Source organism: Glandiceps talaboti, chromosome 21 (assembly GCF_964340395.1).
Source record: "Glandiceps talaboti chromosome 21, keGlaTala1.1, whole genome shotgun sequence".
In the NCBI taxonomy this organism is placed as follows: domain Eukaryota; kingdom Metazoa; phylum Hemichordata; class Enteropneusta; family Spengelidae; genus Glandiceps; species Glandiceps talaboti.
In genome coordinates, this window is record NC_135569.1 from 9,591,258 (window position 1) to 9,614,644 (window position 23,387).

The 23,387-nt window shown below is 37.4% G+C and overlaps 1 protein-coding gene across 1 annotated transcript in view; it reads left to right on the plus strand.

The window, feature by feature from the left end:
- Positions 1–7,752, plus strand: part of LOC144451160 (ski oncogene-like) — a 41,943-nt gene extending 34,191 nt beyond the window's left edge. The window contains exons 5-6 of the mRNA XM_078141941.1: positions 290–513; positions 1,448–7,752. Of these exons, the coding sequence (XP_077998067.1) occupies positions 290–513; positions 1,448–1,900 (677 nt within the window). The 3' untranslated portion in view covers positions 1,901–7,752. The remainder of the gene's footprint in view (positions 1–289; positions 514–1,447) is intronic.
- The last annotated feature ends 15,635 nt before the right edge of the window (positions 7,753–23,387 follow it).

The following is a 23,387-nucleotide window of genomic DNA, read 5'->3' on the forward strand; positions in this document are numbered from 1 at the left end:
TGTTTAAAGGGGCACAGTCTCACCAGTAATATATTCATAATATAAAATGACATAATTTATTGTATACTAATAAATTGTATAAAAAAAAAGAAGAGCACACTATGGGTTTTTGTGCATATTTAAGGAGCTTTTTGTAGTTCAACCATTGTTAAGGATGAAATTTGTATGACCTTTCTAATTTGTGCAGTGATTTTTGGTGAAAAATTCCCAGATATATGCTGTGCCACTTTCAGTAGTAAAGACTTTGGTTGTAGAGTAACCTGTCTCTTTGTGTTATCTTTCTGTGTAGCATCCACTGATGTGAGTATAGTGAAGGAGGAATTATTGTCGACAGAAGCAACAGTGGAAAGTTCTGTCGAACAAGAACTAGAGTTGGTGAGAAATGCACTGGAAAACAATGCACTTGACTCAAAGGATGCGAGAGAGAAGTTGCTGCATGAATTAGCTAAGCTTAGAGTTAAACAAGAGGAGAGGTTGAACACTGCATTACTGTCCAAGAAAAATCTCCAACAGGTAAAGAAAACAGAAACTGAAATTTTGCAATCCTTTCACTCTTATAGTTTTCTTACACTTACTTACTCCTTTGTACACTTTTCTTATATTTTTCTTACACTTACTCACTCCTTGGTATACTTTTCGTATATTTTTCTTCACACTTAACTAATAGTAAAGTGTATTGTCAACATTTTGAAGTCATATTACTTTTGACCAAAAATGTTCAACAGCTTGGTAGATAAAATGATTTACGCAGGTCATAACACCCAAGTAGTTCAAAGCTTTTTTTGTAGTGCAGAGCTTTCATTTTGTCTAGGTGGATGATCCTCATCAGAATGACAGCTGGTGATCAGATGTAAATATGGAATCTGACACTCTGATGGGGATTGTCAACCAAGATATAGTATACTGCCACCTAGTGGTCAGCTGTAACCATGGAATTTGTCTTTCTAATGAGGATCATCAACCAAGATATATTATACTGCCACCTAGTGGTCAGCTGTAACTAGGGAATCTGTCATTCTGATGAGGATCATTGACCAAGATATAGTATACTGCCACCTAGTGGTCAGCTGTAACTATGGAATCTGTCATTCTGATTGTCGATCAAGATATATCCAAAGTGCAATGCTAACTGCTTGTGTGTTATAACCTGTATAAAGCTATATTATTGTTTGTAACAAAAAGTAGGGTAACTTGACAAGATTTCTAATACTTTTGAACTGAAGATAAAGATATCCAAACATTGAACTAGGTGTTATCCAGTTTACAGAGGTTAATTCAACCAAAACCAGTAAACATGAAGCAGAACATTGTCTGACACGACAACATCTTTCTAGTATTACTACATATAAATGACTTGCATGTCAAAAATCGTACTAACACAGAAATCATTGATGTTTGTGCAGTTATTTTTACAAACTTGATTAAATTTTGTTCGTCTTTTCACCAGGAATTGGAATTCTTGAGGGTTGCCAAAAAAGAAAAACTTAGGGAGGCCACCGAAGCTAAACGAAGCCTGCGTAAAGAAATAGAAAGATTACGATCTGACCAGGAACGCAAGTTAAAAGAAGTTAACGAGTCACGTCTACGATTGAAACGAGAGTTGGAATTAGCACGCAGTAAGAGATGCGACAAAATTAACGAAATGGCGAAGTCCAAAGCCAAGCTAAAGATACAGGTCGAACAGCTAAGAAGCAAGCTCAGTGAAGTTGAAAGAGAAAGAGAAGGCCTCGTCACCGATCTTGAAAATGAAAGGAAAGTTCGGGAAAAATTCGAACAACAATTAAAAGACGCCAATCTACTCAGGGAAGAAAAGCAAGGAAATGAAGAGTCAACGACAGAAGTGAAAAGCGAATGGACGATGAAGGGAATTAAGCAAGAAATTGAGGATACCGAACATTAGTTGAAATGCTGCTATTGGTTCCTACTACTGCTGCATGCTGCATATTTTCATCAGGGACATTTTTTCGTATAGAAATTAGCTAGACCATGTACATCAATATTATTGTCAGATTATTCATAAAATTATACAAATTTCTATAATAAGTATATTCTATATTAGTGTATTAAAAATTAGACAAATTTAGCGAGACATTTTCACATTTCTTGTGTATCATTATGTACAAGTATAAACATGTGATAACTAAAAGTTTCAATCCTTTTGGCCAAGGTTATATTATATTATAGCAAATATTAATTGAAATAATGAGGTGCTTATTGATTTGTATCTATCTCTCTCTTTTAAACTAAATATTTGCTTGTACAGATATGTATGTTTTTAGCAATTTGAAAGACTGGATGATACATAGCAGTCCGAACTCAGGTAAAAGTTTGCTAGTTGCTAGTTTGCGTAGACAAAATCAGTTTATTAGTAGGGATAAACATATTTATTAATACCGTAATGCAATTTTATTTTTGGCTAGATATTTTCGCTCCATGACGTTCATCTAGACTGGGTCGAGAAACTGTCTTAAAATTACCACTGATTTTTGTGGAGGGCATCTTTATGGGAAATTGTATCAAACACAGAGATAGTTTGATAATACCGAAAATGGAATGGGAGGCCCCTTTTAGAAAATTTGATAATCTTATTTTGAAGTTTTTTGTGTATATAATTACAGAAAACTTATTTTGACCGTTTGGTTATTTGAACATTGTGGTTGACTGAATAACTACTTTATCTGAACGGTTTGATTCTCAGAATGTTTTGTTATCTGAATAGTTCATTTATGTGAACTGTTGAGTTAGCAAAACAGTTTTGAGTATCGTTAAATTCAATGTATTTTATTTAGACCTGAAATATATCGAGACAAAAAATGTGACATGCCCCGACGAGAAGTTTAATTACAAGCCCGGTGAATTTTAAGAACTAAATGCTCGCTGTATATATAATGCATGGCACTTTGCTTATACTAGATTATGTAGGCAAACTTTTCTTTGAGCGTACTTCGTCCAGGTTGCTTCGTTCTTTAAATTATGACGTTAATTTTATTATGTTTATTTAGTATATATTAGGGTGTTTGAGCTGTGATTTTTTTTGTTGAAGATTAGAATTGGCTGTATTTGAACAAATTTCTAGTGATTTATGTCGTTATAAGTTTGGTGTTTCTTTACTCGTAGTTGATATTGTGTTGTGATTTGGAAACTGGCATGTATCATCCAAGTGGTCTCTCGTTCTTAGTAAAAGTCTGGGTGATTTTCCCCACATTTTTTTATAAATAAGGAGATATTAGAAAGATAAGGCGAAATGAAAGCGATGTGAGCTTGGTGATGGAGTGGTGTGGTTTTTGTTGTTGTAATTTCCTGGCTGTGAAAGTTAACAAATAGTGGGCCCCCATCGATTATTTATTCAAAATATTAGTAACATCTGTTGTGTATCACAACATTTTGAGGTTATAGGGCCGGTCTACCGTATTGTGAATTAAGCACGCAAATATTCCCAAATCATTAAAATAGTGCCGTTATTTTTTTTTCTTCCCCAATATTTTTTCTAAGACAAGTTGGGGTTGGCTGTATTAATATGACGCTTCTCTCTTTTTTTTGAAGAGATTTTATAAATCTTCAGTTTTTTTGTAGTGTACATTGCATTTTACTGTAATCACCCGCTATGCCTTCAATGTTCTTTTGTCTGTACAAAATGGTCATGTACATAATAACACAGTCTAAGTACTCGTAACAAATTTGTATTCAGTATTACATTCACACATGTTTACAGAAAGGTATTCAGGAATTTATTTGTTACATGTTTAGGTTTTCGCACATCTAGTGTGATGGTCACGTTGGTAGTTGGGAGGGTTAAAAAGAAGGTCATGGCAATTTTAAAAGTCGTACTGTTCAACAGAAACGGTTACCTGAATCCTATTTGTTGGCACCCATTTGTTACAAATTGAATGCGGGTTCGTGACTAGCGCCACCTAGTGTCCAGTGTCAGAGTAATGCATGGTGCTGATTATCGCCAACTAGTGTTCATAATGAGAATCATGCATGCACTAAATAGTGCAAACTAGAATTCATTGTCACTAAATTTGCCTGGAACTGGCGCTGCATTTTGTTCACTATGAAAACCCAAATTAGACAATTATGCCCCTGCAGACAACACTAAAAGACGCATTGAGATTTATAACCCGCATATTTTAAACATCGTGTAGAAATTTTGACAAGAAATATTGAGTGTGTACAAAGTGGCCACGAGAAACTATTTGTTGATATACAGCCATGGAAATTCTTCATAGAAGCCACACAAAGGAACAATTTTTGAATATAATTATGTAGAATCAATGCTGTACATTGCATGTCTTGTGCTGAGCGTAGCAAATGGGCTATGCTTTGTCATAAATACTCCTGTAGAGTAGAAGAGTATGTATATAATAATCATTGGCCAACAATGTTGTAATATCAGTCCTGGGCAGACAAATTTTGTTCTAAAAATTTAAGGTGTTCTTTTTGAGATGACCTTACTCATTTATGTCCAAAAGTGCTTGTTTAATATTGAAATGTATCTTTTTCAAATGATCTACTGCTCTGCTGTAATTGATTTTACAACCTGATACCCCTATTTCTTGTCTGAATGGTACAGCCCTATTCATTTCTACTAAGGTTATTCTATTTCGAAGGGGTGAATCCATGGATGTGAACACACCTCAGTTACATTCAGTGTGCCCTCTTAGCCATTTTGACATGCCACTGATGTACACAATTTCTAGTGATGCACCAAAATTTGGTGTTCCACTATCTCTTACTATGTGGTGACTCTCAAGAAATGCCAGTTATCGTTATCATTTTGACTCGCAACAACAAAATTTGGCTGTCATTAGAGGACACACTGGTGATGTTGTTGGTGTCAAACAGGATACTACCCTTATCCGTTCATTTCTGTATGTCTTGGAAGAACACCTAGGAGCATAGAATATATTAGAGTTGTACCAAACAGAACCAGAAAAGGGAGGGGGGGGGGAGTTCAGAGTCTCAGTGTTTGAAATATAAAGTAAGGACTGATCAAGACTACCCAAATATTTAGTGTTCAACGGTTGCCAGTTGTCCAAAATGTGTATGATTTGGTAGGGTGACAGGAAATGATTAGCTGTGGAGAGTCACCTACTTTGTATATGTTTAAAAATTCACCGTCTTGAATGATTTTGTCATAGTTCTGTATAGAGTAATATGAGGTGAAGACTGATTGCTGATGGGGAACAAATTTTGCAAACTATTCAAAAGATATAAACGCACACCCTTTTAGCTGAGTGAGCCACCCCTCATGATGCAATCAGTCTGACTTCATAACAACTATTGCCATGGCAACCTGTACACTTGCAAATTGTAAGAATTTGGAAACCTGGCATGCAGTCTTTGAGGGAGGGGGGGGGGTCAGTAGATGGATGTATGGACAATTAAACTTGCACAACTTTATTCATATAGAAGGTATGTTTTTAAAAAAGAAGTGGATCTGTCCATTATTGTGATGGGGTGGTGTGACTTGACAATAAGTGGACAAGTCTATTATTTTGATAGGGGTAAGTGTATAGTCAGTGAGAGGAAGTCAGCAGCAATATTTTCTGAATTGCACGGCAGGGATGAATGTTTTTTTTTAGTGTGAGCTTATCTCAAAATATCTCAACAACTTTTTAAATGATTTTAAACAGCATGTAGCCACCAAATATAATGCCAGGACAACACAACATGTAATTTAAGAAATTTTATTGATGATGATGATGATGATGATGATGATGATGATGATGATGATGGTGATGATGATGATTGTGATGGTGATGGTGTTGGCACGATGTTTTGTGATAAGTTCACTTTGACGCAGGGTAAAGGCTATGTCTTGTGTTGTGTATATATTACTGTACATCATAGGTAAAAACAAAGTTCTGTATTTACGTCACTTAGTTGATCTATGACTATTTTAGAGTTGATAAGTTACATTTAGCTGCCAACAATGAAGCGCATTAAAGCAGCCATTTACTGAAAGTGTTCCAAACAAACAACAAACAAACAAACAACAAACACATGGTCACTGTCATATCCAGTATTGTTGCTTTGAAAGGCATACTAGTATACACAATTCCTCATTATTGGAGTTTTGAAAAGGCAAACAATAAGGTCATGCGACAGCTGCCAATCAGAACAAGGCCTCTAGCTCTGATATTGTGACCATTTGTTTGTTTGTTTGTTGAAGATGCCTCAAGAGAGCATCAGAACACAAACACAAACCATGTCAATTCAAACATAGATTCCAGTGTGGGAAAATTAGTTTTCCTCATCTCTTCCGGAACGACTCAGTACACAGACAAACAATGTCAATCTCTGGACAAATACACCAGAGACACAATTCTCAGGAACATAAACAAAATAATCAGTTACACATAACATATATAGTTTATTATAAGCTTCTGAACAATATTTCATTATTATACATTGCACAGATTTTGAAACATTTTATTAAACTTTACAAAATATAGATACAGAGAGAAGTTTTCAGTACTTGTACGTATAAAGCTTATCAAACAGATACACTTTTTAAGTATCCATCAACTCGGCTGGCTTGCCTATTGGTTTATAAATGTCACATGACTTGTTCTATATGCACATCTAGATTGCTTATTGGTTCATGCAAGTCACATGACTTGCTTTGGTTTTATATTGACCTGGATTGCTGATTGGTTCATGCAAGTCACTTGACTTGTTTGTTTGTTTTTGTCATAACCAGTTGGTTTCCCAATTGGTTAAAACAAGTCACATGATTGTTAGTCACTGTTATTAGTTAATACCAAACAAGTACTTATACTTTTCAACTGCAGCTGCACTTTGGACAAATCAGTAGAGTATACTGTTATGATTAGTTTGTTATTGTTTTTTGTTGTTATTTCTGTCATTGATTTTTAGCTTGTATATTTTCAGTTGAGGTATGTTTAACACTAAGCTTGTTGAATATCACATTCACTTATGAGTGACTTTCATAGGTAAAATTGTAAGTGCTAAGAAATACATTATCACTGACGATAATGAACCCGAGTCCCAATATGGTGTTTTAGATATCTTCAGATGTTTTGTTTGAAACTCAAATCGGAACACTATCATTGTCAAAGTGGAGAGAAAGCAAGACACCTGAACAAATCAGTGTCGTGTTATCAAACTGATGCAAGAAATATCGATTGTATACTCAACATATGTATATAAGTGATGCACTTTATCTGCTTAGGGTGTGTCGTTATCGACATTTTCATGTTAACTTTGGTCAATGATGTGAATCATAATACCGAAAGCAGAACTTGCAAGAAATGTAATAATAAAAAAATCCTTCATGTTCAAAACTTGACTGAGAAAAAAGTCCGAAAAATCATAGAATCTACACCCAATGTTTACAGATACCATAACCGTTGTGTATCCTATTTCCATTTCAGTGGAAATTTAAAGAAATAGGAGTGCATATGTCTTATGTTAGGAAGCTCAGTAATTTTAATTTGGTGAGCTATAATGGATTATATGGAAACAGCGGCTGATTTTAAGTACCACTGAATGTTCTTTAGCTGCATCACCATTCATATGTATGTTAATTTATTCATATGTATGCTAATTTATTCATATGTATGCTAATTTTCATGTGATCAGTGCATGATATGTTGATCTCACTCACTTACAAATTGTGATTGGCCAGAATGTTTAGGTTTGTGGTTGATGACCTTTGCCCCAGGTGCATGATTGGCTTTCTTCTGTGGTACGTTGTTAAGTAAAGGTCAAATAAAACGTATTACTCCTAAGCTAATGACTTTTGTATGCTGTTTGTTTATTTAGTATGTATGTAGATGTGTGTATGTATGTATATATGTATGTAGTAAATAGTATCAAACTCGTAGAATAGAGTGCTCGATGCTTGGGTAAGCAGGGCGGGAATAATCAAAGTGAGTTGGTTGGAACTTGAGGTGCTAAGTTGTAACTCCGAGTTTCACGCTCAATGCGTTCATCAGACATTGTCTGATGAACGCAGTGAGCGTGAAACTCGGAGTTACAACTTAGCACCTCAAGTTCCAACCAACTCACTTTGATTATATATGTATGTATGTATGTATGTATGTGTGTGTATGTATGTATGTATGTATGTATGTGTATGTATGTATGTATGTATGTATGTATGTGTGTATGTATGACTTCTCCATTGATTGCTTTTCACTAAGGATAAGGAAATACACATAAAAAAATACGAAAATAGACAATGAATACTATCTCATATGTCTATAGAGGCTCATAATGAACACATATTGTCTGGCCTATATTCGAGCTATAGCACCCGTTTATTACACCCAAGGGACTGTGAGTTACCAGAATTACATGCTATTAGCATGTGATTCTGGTAACTCACAGTCACGAGGGGGTAATGAACGGGTGCTATCGCCCGAATATAGGCCAGGCAATATGTGTTTTATAATATACCTCATGCTGTGAACTCGTGGTGGCAGACGACATCGTCAGAAGCTGCCATTTTGACCTGCTGTGAATGCGCGGTGGTCACGTGACCATGTAAAAGTTGATGGAACTATTTCCCTAGGGAAATAGTCATTCTATTTTCCTATCACGTGACTGATTCTAGCGAATCATGGCGCAGCATTATCACTAGGTATATTATAATTATGCATTATGTAATGGTCAATGAATGGCAGGAGGGCTATGATAGTTTATTACACCTCGGCGTTCTTCCGAAGGCTGTGATTGGTCAGACTCGTATCACGTGACCGATTTTAACTGGGCTATTGCCCACAAGGTGATATTGCCCGCTCGTGCAGAGACTAATGCCCGGAACTATTGCCCGCTGAAGTTGTGTGAACCACTGCGCACTGCTTCTGCGCATAACAAATTGTCGTTCACTACTTTCGCTCAGACATTGTGACTGCTGCAGTAAGACACGCAAACCTTTCCAGTACAGAACTCGATGACATTTTATTAGAATTGGACAGTAAGAACACAAAAATTGCTACCAATCATTCCGTCTCTGTTTTTAAAGATTATATCGGTTCCAAATTAGGATATGGAGAACGCGCAATGGAAACTTTCACCGCCGCAACATTAGACGAGGCCTTGACTACATTTTACGCTGAAGTCCGTACACAGAAAGGTGAGCTTTAAGAGGGACGGTGTAATAAAATTAATAACACATGCGCTCGGGCAATATCACCATTTAGTGCCTGCCCTTGTGCTGACACTCTTTACCAAAATTTTGTTAAAGAGTGTCAACCCTTGGGCAGGCACTAAATGGTGATATTGCCCTCGCTGGCATGTGTTATTACTTAGGTATATATTGCACGGAGTGCATAGCGTAGAGGAGTGGAGCACCAGGTAGGTGCAATTCATACGCAATAGTCCAACCCGACTCCATTAAATAGCTTACACCACAAGCACATTCAATCACATAGTTAAAATGTTGTTATGAAAGACAAAATATTTTGGCCCAATATAGTGAAATGCAGCTAACTAACATCGACAATAAGACGAATCCTTACACTACTGAAAGTGTTGGAAAGTTTATGATTTTGAATGGATAGAACAAACACCTGTGTGTGTGGTCACAAATTGACCAATCGGGTTTGAGGATGTGTACACTCATTAGCAATTTATTGTGAGCAACAGGCCAGTGATTGGCCAATTCATTTCAACCGCCACCTGGCACTTGTGGTACATGTTCTATCAATTTTCTCATCATGAGATTTGGTTTGGATGAGAGCACATGGCGTTTGCAATGTACTTTGAGGGCGTTTGTAGAGATATTGATCTAGTTTGGCTTCTCCACGATTTCAGGAACGGACTGGTGAGTAAAGTGAATCCTTGCGATCTGTAAGCTTATTTACGTCACCTAAAATCTTGCTTTCGTCCACAAGACTTGAAATCGGCTTTGTGTCTGTCTGTCTGTCTGGGACTCAACATAACTCCTTTACTCAGTTTAATTACAGACAAGTACTTCTTACTTGTCTGTGGTTTAATATTGAAAACTTTCATACATATTCGAATCAAAATACGTAAAGCAAAAGATCAGAATTTGAACACCTTACAAACCACAATGACTATCAAGTGACAATCGTGGTTCAAATCTTGCCTAGGGCTTTAACCATTCAGTCGTCGTTGTGGGAGTTATCATCACTCCTAAATTTAAGCGAGTACCACATTATGCGATAGCAACGTTAACCGGCACAGACTATTTGCGATTTTTTGCCGGCGGGAAGTACGTAGCACACTCCAATTTTTTTTTTGCTGCTATCGTCGAACGCGACCGGCATGACGTCATTTCAAAATGGCAGGGCTCAACAAATCTCACATATCAAATTGCAGCAATCCTCCTTATTTTACGGCGCCGTCGAAAACTATATTACAAGGCGTCTTTTCAAACTGCACAATGTCGCTCCTGGCTCCTTCGAATTCGAAGACCATATTATGGAGCATACATTATAATTTCGGGAAACATATGATCGTAAGCCATAGCACACTCCTTGCGGTCGGTTATCGCCTGTAAAAATCAAAACATTTTTATCCTTGCGGTCAAGTCGGCGGTAAAAAATTCGCTTTTCAGCCCATAGTATTAGTACACTACGCGATTTTTTCCGCCGATCTGCCGAAAACTTCGCCAGCAGCTATCACAAGTAAGATTTTTTGTAGTGGGCTACCCGCTAACAACACGCAGAGAGCGTAACGCCAGCAACGACCAACCTGCCAGTCTCCGTTGTTTGGAGTTCTCATGAATCAGTGCCCATGTTTCAGTATTGCTATATTTGTACTGAGTGATCTGATATCAAACTCCAGCTAGGCAAATCATTATTTTGAGCTCAAAGTTGACAGTATAAGTTGCCAGTTTCTGTTTGTGTAGATGATATGATGATAAAATGATATAATTGTAGTATTACTATAAGCACCACGCACTTACCACAGGAATGCTGTTCTGGTAATACATTTTCACTAGTACAATAAATCTGATTAAAATCCGATGTGGTGAAAGCGGCTAGATGTCTTTATTTACCTCTATTTCCATCGTGTTGTGACGTTTGTTTTGTTCCGAGTGATCGAAGGCGGCGATCACTCGGTACGAAAACAAACGACACAAAAAGATGGAAATAGAGGTAAATAAAGCATTTAGACACTTTCACCACATCGGATTTTAATCAGATTGTAGTGTACTGTACTTCTAAATATAGGCTGAATGATTTTCCGTTTGAGGTGTTCTTTGAGGTGCTCTACATATACATATGTCTGCAACGTATATGACTCGTTCGGTGTACTGGCGCATAAAATTGCACGGTCACAAATGTATGACAACATAGAACAAGGAAATGGGTAATTTTAGCGCTGAATTATGTTTTTTGCCACTGTCAACATAAAATCCCATCATTGGTAGATTTTTCAGCAACACCAAATGTTTGTTGCTGCAGGTACAAAAAAATGATGAAATCGGTCTTTGACACCTAGTCCACAGCACAACTGTTCAGATGGCATGGCAGGTGACATGTTACTGTATCGGATGTCGTGTCAAAGGTCAAGCTAATTAATAATCTACTAAACGATAAATGTAACCCGTGGTCTATCACGGATGTAGGATGACGTCATATGATGAAATACGGAGTATCGACTGTACCAGGAACTTTATCACAGAAATAGAACGAAGTCAGCTTGATGCGAGGAACGCAGGTGAGACCCTCCATGATTCAATTGATATATTTCATATGAGAAATAAGAATGTTTGTGTGTGTAAGTGTAGAAATATAACCAATAGTATGAACCACAGACAAATAGCCAGTTGAGGACAATGGCCAGTCTAGCTGGTATATATATAGCGTTATGTAGGAGGTACGCCATGAAATATCACAGTGAAAGATATGAATGGTATGGCATTTCAACAATATGAAGTACGACGTTAAATAAATAAAACTATACATGTAGATATAAAACAGACAGATTCTAGATGTTGACTAATAATATTTTGCTATTATTATATTATTTTAAAGGAAAAGTTAACGCTGGAAATCTGGAGATAAGCGACGCCAGCGCAGCTGAAAGTCGGTGTAAAACGAAAGAAATAGTGACTGTTGTTCAGTGCGTTTCGACAGAGTTTGGCGTTTTGTTCCACGTACTGATCAGTGATAGATATTGAGAAAACGAAAGAAGAGTCATTGTCGAGATAGAACTTTAAAGTTTTCAAACTGATATGTCATTGAATCAAACTGTACTTTGTAGTGTAACTCGCGAGACCTAAACGTATGGATATGTTCAAAGGAAGGGAGAATTAGGTCAGATAATAAGCGATTATTTCAAACGGTCAAACATTGTAATTTAATCAGTCGCCGTTGTCAGTTGAAACAATCTGTATACAAAGCAATCACATTGTGATCAGATACATCCGAGGAGACAGACTTCAACGTAGCATACACCAGCTATATTAAATATCACAAGAAAGGTGAAACATTAAACCAATCACTTTTGGCATTCATGAAGCCAACAAGAACAAATCCACAGTAAAGCTAACAATGGAATCAACAGGTGGCTGTTCTGCAAGCAATGATCAAACTCGATACAGAGGGCATATCAAGATATGTTATTCGCATCTCAGTGACGAGCCATGTCAACGTCCACAGTGTCCATATGTCCATATATGTGTGAATTTTTTAGACGAATTGTGTGAAAATGACGAAACTTGTAGATTATCCCATCGATTTAAAACAAGGAAAAACGAAGTATTCCTGAAGAAGTTGAAGCTGGAATCCAAAGACGAGAAAGTGATACAAAGAATTATCTGTCAGAATCTTCCACGAGTCTGTGTTAAATACAACACAATTACAGGTTGTGGGAATCCTTCATGTGAAGATATTCATCTTTGCTCTGAGTTTGTTATCACTGGAAATAAATGCATGAAAGGAACTTGTAACTTAGCACACAATTTCAACAAGAAACATCACAGAATTCTTGGACAATACAGACTATCTGCATCTAACACATCGTCAGTAAATAGTATTCTTTCAACGTTTGCTAACATACGTGTTCCAATCAGCAGTTATGGTGACACACCGTCTTCTACCATCTCTGAAAATGTTGGCTTGGGAGATATTGCAAACACCTTACCAGGTAGTAAAATAGACGAGTTGAGTCATAATAGTGGTCAAACGTTAGCAGAGGTGAATACACTTGAAGACTCGAATCAACAAAACGAACATTTTCGTAGAATACAGAGTGAGAAATATGACACAAATCAAATGAATGAAAATCTAACTCAATGCGGTGATATAGTAGGTATAGAAAGAGAAGATCAAGATTCGATATTGGCAAAATCACAGCAACAACAAACACTAGCATTGCAACTGCAGCAGCAACAACCGCAGGAACAGCAGCAGCAGCAGCAGCAACAACAACAACAACAACGAAATCAACAACCTGCTGAGAACCATAAACATGTGATGGAGCTTCTAGACCGAACGTCACCTGAATTTCAAGCAATTGTAGACGGTTTTGAGAATTATCACAGACAGCATATCCGACTTATCTATCGAATTCGGAACCCCGTACTTTGGGAAAGGTATCAATTGTAGGTTGGATTGTTTTATTTTACAACGTTGCCATAGCAACGATGTGATCGATAGGTTTATGCCATTTTTATAATATAAAGCTATGTAGAATGCGACATTCATGGGGTCTTGGTTGATTTCGGCAATGTACAATCAGCTTACTTAGACTCTTGCGAGTGCTCAACGGTTCTGCCTTTGAACCTAAAATAGATTACGGTTTCATTAAAAACAGATCCACTGACGTTTATCGTGAAATCTTTCCCTTTGTGATTATCGAGAGGAGAATCCCAAAATCTACCAAGCAAAGAGTCTAGGGTACCTGCAACTAGTTTTACTAATACCAATACACAGAGATAAAACAAATATGGCTGGTGAGAAGTTCTTTTGATTTTAAATCTATTGTGGTACCTACAGTATGTTCCATATAACATTTGCAATCACGGCTGTATGATTAAAACACACAGGTCGCTGTTTATTACTAATGATCTGATGTTTATATTCATTCGCACATACCAATACTTCAATTGTCTCTCCACAGTGAAAGAGCAATGATGGAAAAATATGGTATTGCCAATGAGAAAAATCTTTTCCATGGAACAGCCGCCAGTAATGTGGAGGCCATCTGCAACCAGAATATCGACTTTAGACTCAGTCGTCGGGCTCAAGATAAATATGGATCCGCAGCTTACTTTGCTAGAGATGCTTCTCTGAGTGTAAATCACAAATTTAGCCCCCCTAATATACAGCAAGACCAGTAATCTTTTGCGCACGTGTTCTTGTAGGCAGATACACCGTAGGGGAGCCAGGTCTTGTGCGACCACCTCCAATTGATCCAGAAAAGCCTGATGGCGAACTTTTAGATTCCTGTGTTGATGATGTGCATAATCCATATACATTTGCGATATTTAGTGAGTATCGCTGCTATCCAGAATACTTGATAATCTTCAACAAGAATGTCCATCAACCAAATCAAATATCACCGATGCCAAGGTCTTCTCCAGACCTAGTAAACCTCAAATCCTCGCTGGAAGCCCAACAACAGGCAACATGCATCAATCTACAGCCGCAGTATACACGTGCAATACCTCCACCCTATCATCAATATTCAGGCAGTCAATATTATATACCAAATGTAGCTGGCCTACACGCCTTGCACATGCGCGGTAAAGCTTCACATTCTACTCCATCACAACCCCAACCCCTGGCTATTCTTCATTCAAACTATCCATATTGATATGCGTATTAGCTAACACCTCGTTAACAACACTAATCGAGATACAAATTCAAATACAAATATGCATTCAAATGTGACAATAACCCCCACGAAGTTAGGGGGCCTTTTATACCCGACATTCCGCTTTAAAGGGAAATTCACCAAAGTTTGACTTGTATTGATTGATAAGATGTTTGAATATTGATTTATACCACTTATTGTATTTGATTATCATCTGTATAACTTCAAACTAAATCTTTATGTCCGATTTTTCAAGTTCATGTATGTCGCCATATTGTCCATTTTGAGCTTCCCTCTGGCATTCATTTTGAGAAATCGTGACGTCATATCCTCCTAACCTTGTACTTGATATTGTCAGGCAATGACGTGCAGTAGTGGCCCGGGTTTGACCCCACAGATTGTGGAATACATACATTACTTGAACCTGCGTATTATCACCATTGTCCGTCTAGAAATATATCAAATTTGGAGAATTACTTGATCGCAAGAAATCATTAGTTATGGTAATGACTCATTGATCTGAAGGTTCACAAAAACCTTCCCATTTCGTGCTATTTCCAAACGGAATTCGTAGATGAAGTTGTCATTAGAATTGACGCAGTACTTAGTGCTTGAAATACCATGCCAATAGACAGACAGACAGACAGATATGACACACACACACACACACACACACACACACACACAGACTGGCAGGCAGGCACAGACAAGCTACATTACCTCCATCCAAAAAGAATCATTGTTTTATTTTCCTTGTGATCTATACGTGGATTGAGTAATCAAAGATTATATTAAATCTTTGTGTAATAATTTGCTATTTTAGATTACATGGGTTTTTTCTTACAATCACCGATACAATATTCTCGGGTAGGAAATGATAAAGATTTCATACAAAAAACACAGCATGGAAATTAGAACTTTTTGGTATATGTGAGTCATTTATTGTAATAGTGTATACATGGCCATCGGCCCAAAATACAATCTGAAAACTACTTGCATACAATAGATAAAATGTAACAGGCTCATACAAGTAATGCTTTCTGACTCTTTTCTCAAGGAGAGTACATTGAATAGAAATGCAACCAGTCTTTGTTTTGTATACTCATCTTCAGAAAACATTACTTCTATAAAGTTTGCATAAGTAGGAGCAAGTAAAAATAATGTGGAATGTACTTTTTATGATACTTATAAAAAAAATGACATTTTAAAAAGAAAATGGAACTTATCTGCAATCTCAACAAGTGTACAAATACGATTAATTATCTCTATATTGTTCTTCCTACTAGATTCAATTGTCAAACAATAAGACAAACACCTACACCGTGCCACCATCATGCGGTGATGACCCAATTTAACAGCAAATAAGTATTTATCAGGATTTAAATTAAATTTAAAAAATTTAAAATTTCTAAAATGCAACAATTTACCAAGTGTTGACACCTCATATGCCATTTAGAGAACAAATGCATTTTAAATCTATTGACAACAGGTTTTACAAATAAATTTACATTTTGTACCTCTTGTGCAATCTATACTTCTGTAAGAAATATGTACTTAAGATATTGCCTAATTGCCTAATAAAATTAATGTAATTATGCAAATAAATAATCAATAGACATTGTTATTATCAACGTAGAACTTTTGAAGTCTCCGTTGTTATTGTGTGTCCTGTAGATGTTTAGATATTCCCCTACTGCTGTGAAAGGTGACAATTTGTTTTTTTGTTGGAAATTTCAACACAGGGATGATTGTATTCGAAGTACTAATGTGGATATACGTCAGCTGCTATGTAGTGTGTAAATGGATATACATGATTTGCGGGAGCAATGGCCTGAAGTTGTGGTTTTGTTTGGAATGCTGGAGACGAATTTGAACCTACCATAGGCATTGGTACAGCATGCAAAGATGGTAAGTAACATTGACTAGTTGTACAAGGACAATGAAGGGGGTGAAGGGGTTGCACTGGTTGAGGTTGTTGGGGTAATGTAGGCTGGGGTTGTACGGGGGGAGGTTGATGGTAATGCAGTGGTTCATGTGTATGTTGATATATATTTGCTGTCGGTAGGGTGGTGTTCAGCGGTTGGTTGTTGGTCTGTTCTGTATGAAACGTTGGTATTTTCTCAGGTTCGTTGACCTTCTTGTTGTAAACTATCAAGTATGCTGGATAGCAGCGATTTTCACTGAAAATGGCAAATGTTCCAGGGGTAAGTATATTATCTACACATGAATCATAGAGCTCTCTATAAGGTTTTTGGTAATCAAGTGGGGGTGGTCTTACAAGACCTGGCTGCCCTACTGTAACTCTACCTGCAAGAACACGTGCCAAAAAGACAAACTGGCTTTGGCACATATTAGGGGGACTAAATTTGTAATTGAGACTCAGAGCAATATCTCTCGCAAAGTAAGCCCCTCTTCCATATTTATCCTGTGTTCGGCTCAATCTGAAGTCGATGTTTTGATTACATATGGCCTCCACATTAATACTCTCTGTCCCATGGAATAGATATCTCTCATTGGTTACGCCATTCTTCTCCATTGTTGTTTTTTCACTGTGTAAATAAAATAAATAATTGTATCTCTGATCATTACTGTATTACATCCACAGCTAAACTACAGTACTCGTCCGGCAATAACTCGCGGTCATTTATACCCCCCCCCTTCTTCTTATTTCAACCAGTTTTACCTGTTTCATATTATTTTGTATTTTTCTTTATGACTGTTACATTAAAGGGTGCTATTAATTTCAAATAATTTTGATGACTATGACGTTTGAGATATTGGGGCTTACTCTGCAAACTGCAAATATATGCCTTTGTTAAATCTCTTTGGGTGAATGAATTTCCACAATAACATGGTCATTCGGAACTATCTGTTCGATACACAGCATAGTGTTTGGCTAGAGTTCAGGGTATATGTTGAAAATGTATTGTCTGTTGAATGATGCTTTTAAACTCTAGATCTCACTTAGGGATCTAGAGACCACACTTGACCGAGTACTGTATACACTGTAGTTCTTTGACACTGCCATCTAAAGGAAGGGCAGTTAGACAGCGACGTAATTAGGAATCTCTGTTTCAGTAAAAGCTTAAAGTAGACAGGATTTTGCATTTGACATTTTCGTGTACATTGCTAGCTTTATTCCATAACAACAATACTCCATCATCAACCCATGACATTTGGTATTGTTGGGGTTCATAAGACGATTCTAACAAGAGACATCTGTGCATCACTATTAAAACATACTCACCAAACATACCGTGTCCACAGTTTTTGGTTTTGGATGCGATACACCTCCAAGACATTTTGCCTATGATGTATGTCAATGTGATCCATGACTCTTTGACATTCAATTGACAATGGATGCAAAAGTACTTTGATATGACTGACACCATCATTTATCAATGACCAATTATCAGGGTAGTTGTGGGCATGCGCATGCCTAGTTGTACTGTCATCTAATGGCAACGATCTAAAGAATGTGAATAAACCAGCAGTCTCTCAATACAGTTGAACACACGTGGCAAACGAATCGGTAACAATATCATAGAACAAAATTAACACATGAATAATGAAAGCTTGTTTATTGGTCAGTCAAAGTTCCCCGTCTTGTTTTTGTCCTTTCTTTGAAAATACATATAACAGAATCTGTACTTGTACTGGTATATTCGCATGTGAACTCTCATAATGTACTAAAATCCCACCTTGCATAGCTTAGGGCTCCTGTACTTAATTCTATGTTTGTCTTCGTCATACCTAGACTTCTAACACTCGTCTTGACAGTTTTGTATTTTATCTTTAATACTACGATTTTGTTGTTGAAATACAATTAAAATATGGTGTTCGATGTACGTTCGATGACTCCGAAGTCGAATGGATTATATTTTTGTGTTCGAATGCTTTGTGAGTATCATGCGTTCTGTATAGAATGTGCACTGTACATGCTGATTATCATATCCCATGTATGGTATACGTTATGTATGTGCACACAATTAGTAATAAATAAATAAATATTTCAAAAGGTTTTTTTTAGGAATACGACAAAATATAATCCTCATCTGAATACAGGCTACGTCATACCTTAAAAACGATGGGTTTGTCCAAGCAACCTGACTGCTATACCATATCTCTATTATTATTTAAATACAAATGAATTTGTACAATATAGGTGATAGTACCATTGGTGGAACTTTGAAATGCCCACCACGGGGAAACTCCTGTAGTGAGATTCAGCAGGGGCTGTAAGGGGGAATTAAGACGTGGTTACTATAAGCAATATTCTTACCTCTGGTTGGAATTGACAGGAATGCTCTCACTATTCTCACATGGACAGGTAGGTTTGCATATTCCTTTATGCTTTTTGTCAGTCATCATGTCACATTGTGTACTGGCATCTTTGTATAGAGTTGCAAACCTTTCATGTTCAGAAGGTTGATATGGCTGGAGTGTCTTAGTGTTTAATTTATCTTGTAGGATACTATCACAGGCGTAAGGTGTTGATTCGTCATTTTGTAAGTACCACAAGGATTGGCCTGTTGCTTGTAGTGCACTACCACCGAGAGGAATTGACTCAGAAAGCTGGGGCGTCACGAAGGCCATGTCTTGGTTTGCATACGTGTCCAACTGAGTCTGTTTTACGTCGTTTTCTATGCTGTCCTCACTCATTGTGTCCAATGGCACATCTGTCTGTTCTTGGTGTATTGCCGGTACCATCTCAAAGTGTTTAGGAAATAGTCTGCGCTGGCCATCTTCTTTAATATGTCCAATATCTAGGCAAACATCTGGTGTGATTAGATTACTGGATTTTTGTAAATCAGCTTCCGTTTTTGTAAATACCAGTTCAGTTTCACTTTCTCCTCCTCCTCCTCCTGCTTCTTGGTAAGGTTGGTGTTGCCATAGTTGCTCTCTTGAATCGAATAGCTCTAGTTCCTTCAGAATCAGCTCAATGCATTTCTCTGGACTGTAGTCATCTTCTTTGTTAATCACCTTTTCCTGTTTACATGTTAGCTGATGGTTATGTTGAAGTTGTGGATGCTGCTGACTGTGTAGTATTTGAGAGTAATTACTAGCTTGTAGTGGTGCCAATTCTTCTTGTTGGGTGGACTTTTTATCAGCTCCGTCAGCGTCCTCCGTTCCTGAACGATTCTCATGATTTTCTGTCACTTTTGCATATTCTAACCATGTGATTGTATCTTGTGTGGCATGGTCTTCATTTTCCAAATTTCCTGATATCTCACCTTTTGGGTTCTCAGTGCATTTGTCGTTATACTTTTGCTGAGTTGCTGGCTCTCTTTCTGGCTCACATTCTTGTCGTTGATTTTGTTGTAGTTTTAGCTGCTCCTGCTGTTGTCTTTCAATGTTTTCTTTGGATTGTTGTACCGCCAAACCTTTGATTTTAATACTTCCTAACTCATTGTGTGATATTGTCTCTATTCCGTCTCCTGTATCTTGCACAACGTGGACTTTCACTTCTGTATTTCCTGATACATTATCTTCGAGCTTCTTCAAGTGGCTGTGGTGTATTTCATCCTTATCTCCAGGCTCTTCAGGAACATCAGTAGTCAACTGATCAGACTGACTATCATTGCAAATAGTCAGTAGGTTTGAAAATATGAAATCTTGCTTGCCATCGGTGTTTGCATCTTTCTCGTCACAGACAACCAAACCATACTTTTCCAGGACAAGTAGATGTTTTCTGCATATGAAATGAGACAATTTACATATGTCGTTCTCACATTTAATTCCTGTCATTACAAACTCTTTGCATAAATGAATGTCCTGACATGAAGAATCACTACAGCCAGCTACGGAGTTGTACTTCATACAGGTATGTAGGAGACTCTGACGAACTGTTTGACGTATGTAATTCTCATCACTCGAATCCAGCTTCAATTTTTCCAGGATCTTGGCATTTTCTGCTGTCTTAAAGGCATGGGACAAAGAACACCTGTTTCCGTTTTTACAAACACCATTTAGGAACGCCAAGCAAAAATGGAAATATGGACAATTTTTCTTTTCACACATCTTTTGGGTTAGGTACAGGTGACATATTTGTACCTTGCCTTTGTAGCTACTTTGTTTATGCTTCCCCTCAACTGTATTGCACTGCTGAGTCGGGTTCTGTTCAATGTTGACCTGTTGCTGTGCCATGTCACATCCAAATGCTTCCTGTGCTTGACTAACTGGAAGTTCTATCTGTTGACTCTTGTCAGAGTGTTTACAATTGCAATTTGATTTAGTTACAGATAACATCATAGGGTCGTGCAGAGGTGTGTTAATAGTTGGTTCTTTACCATTCTGTTCTGTCAATTCCTCTGTTTTATCACCTGTTACTGGTTTGATTTCTTTCATGGTATTCTTTTGGTCTACTCCTCTATGTTCCTTGCTTGAACCAGCCATTTTTGAACTTTCCATCTTGATGCCATCTATCATAATACAACTTGTGCTGACAATGTTTTCTTCTGTTCGTTGGCGTGCTTCGTGTTTTAAAGCCTTACTTGTAGTTTCTCTACAGTCAAGTGTACTTTCTCCAGAGTCAGATATTTCTTCTGTATTACCTGCATCTTTGGTGCTTGACTTATCCTCCACCAGGCTTATCGCGTTTGACTTATCCAATGATTTATCATGATGTTCTGGTTCCTTTGATTTGTTGGAGAGTTCAAAATGAAAATCATCACCTCTTTCAGCTACAAGTATGTTTGAAAAAATGACCTGGCGTTCTTTGTCATTGTTTACGTTATACACAGACTGTTTGTCACCACCACCAACAGCCAGTCCGTATTTTTCAAGAATGAGGAGATGCTTTTCCTGTATGAAATGTGCTAACTTACAGGTATCCTTTTCACATCTAATTCTTGTCATTACAAAATCCTTACATAAATGAATGTTCATACATAACGTGTCACCACATCCAGCTGCAGAGTTGTACTTCATACAGATATGTGGGAGACTCTGACAAACTCTCTGCCGTATGAAACATTCATCACTTCCATCTAGCTTCAATTTCTTCAGGATATTAGCGTTTTCTGCTGTCTTAAATGAATGTGATAATGAACATAATTCTCTGTTTTTACAAACACCGTTTAGAAATCTCAAACAAATGTGGATATGTGGACAGTTCTTTCTTTTGCACGTCATCTTGGTTACATACATATCACATATTTGTACCATTCCCTTGCTGTATTTTCCTTTCAATTCATCTTTTTGTATTTTCTGTTGGTCTCCAACTGGCACCTGAATACCTTTATTCTCATCATTGTGGTCAGATTTCATGAAGACCTCATTGGGCAGACACTGTTGTTGTTCTAGTGACCGAGACGCCTGTTTTAGTGATATTCCACTTTGTTTGTTTACTACATGTTGTTTTCTCAGATTTCCTGATTCTGATACATGTTCATCATCCCTTGAAGAAATGGTCCTTTCTTGCTTGTTTGCTTGTCTTATATTTTCTTGTATGACCTCAGGAATTGGTTTGTCCAGCAGATCAGCATTGGACTGCCTTCCAACATAGCATTGTTGCTTATCAATGGTCGTTTTCTCTGTAGAAAGCGTGCTCTGCTTTGCATGATAAGACCATCTATCAGTAACGAGTATGTGTGATAATATACGCAGACGGTTCTTATGTGGATCAGGAAAAGCCAATTGATATTGTTCTAGAATAGTCAGATATTTTTTGTATATAGTGCATATGCTGTGTTCTAAATGACAGGTTCCTCCTATACATTTCTTTCCAGTTACAACAAGATCTTTGCATATGTGAAGATCTCTACATAAATCATTCTTACAACCATCAATTGAGTTGTACTTAATGCACACATGTGGAAGGCACTGACAGATAATTCTTCGAACCGCCTTCTCACCACTCGAGCTAAGTTTTAATATCTTGAGGACCTTAGCGTTTTTCTTGGCTTTAAATTGATGGGACAGCGGACAAGAGTCTTCATTCTTACAGGACCCATTTAGGAAGTCTATACAAATATGAATATAAGGGCACAGTGGAACCTGGCATTGTTTTCCATTCCAGCACGAATCGCAAAATCTTACAGTTCCTTTGCAATATTTTAAGAGTGCTTCTTCGTTGAGTTCTTGATGGGCCTGTTGACAGAGTTTTCGTTGATGTTGATTGGATGATTTAGAAAACGACAATGATGAGTATGTTTTCTGTAGATTACACGCCATCATTTGTGAAACCAAGCTTGTATATTAATTTGTACAGACAACGCACACTCCTTTCTCCTCCTCCTCCTCCTCCTCCTCCTCCTTCTTCTCCTCCTTCTTCTCCTTCTTCTTCTTGTTCTTCTTCTTCTTCTTCTTCTTCTTCCACGGGTGAAAGGCCTAGTATGCCAGGATCCACTGTTGTGATGGTGTTTACAGAGTAACCATTTTTGTCCACGCTTCCATTATATTGGTACAAATCGAGCTTTCCCTCAGTTTTCTCGTCTATGGCAACTCTCTGATATCATAAATCACGTAATCGCATCAGATCTGAGAACAGTTTGTCATCCTTAAGAGAAAGTGAAAATGGTTTTTACAGTAATAAAGCAGCCAAAAACCTTAGCTGTACACAATAGGGAACTTGCACACCCGTCATGTTGAATGTTGTATCATGGGAAATGTGACAATAACTA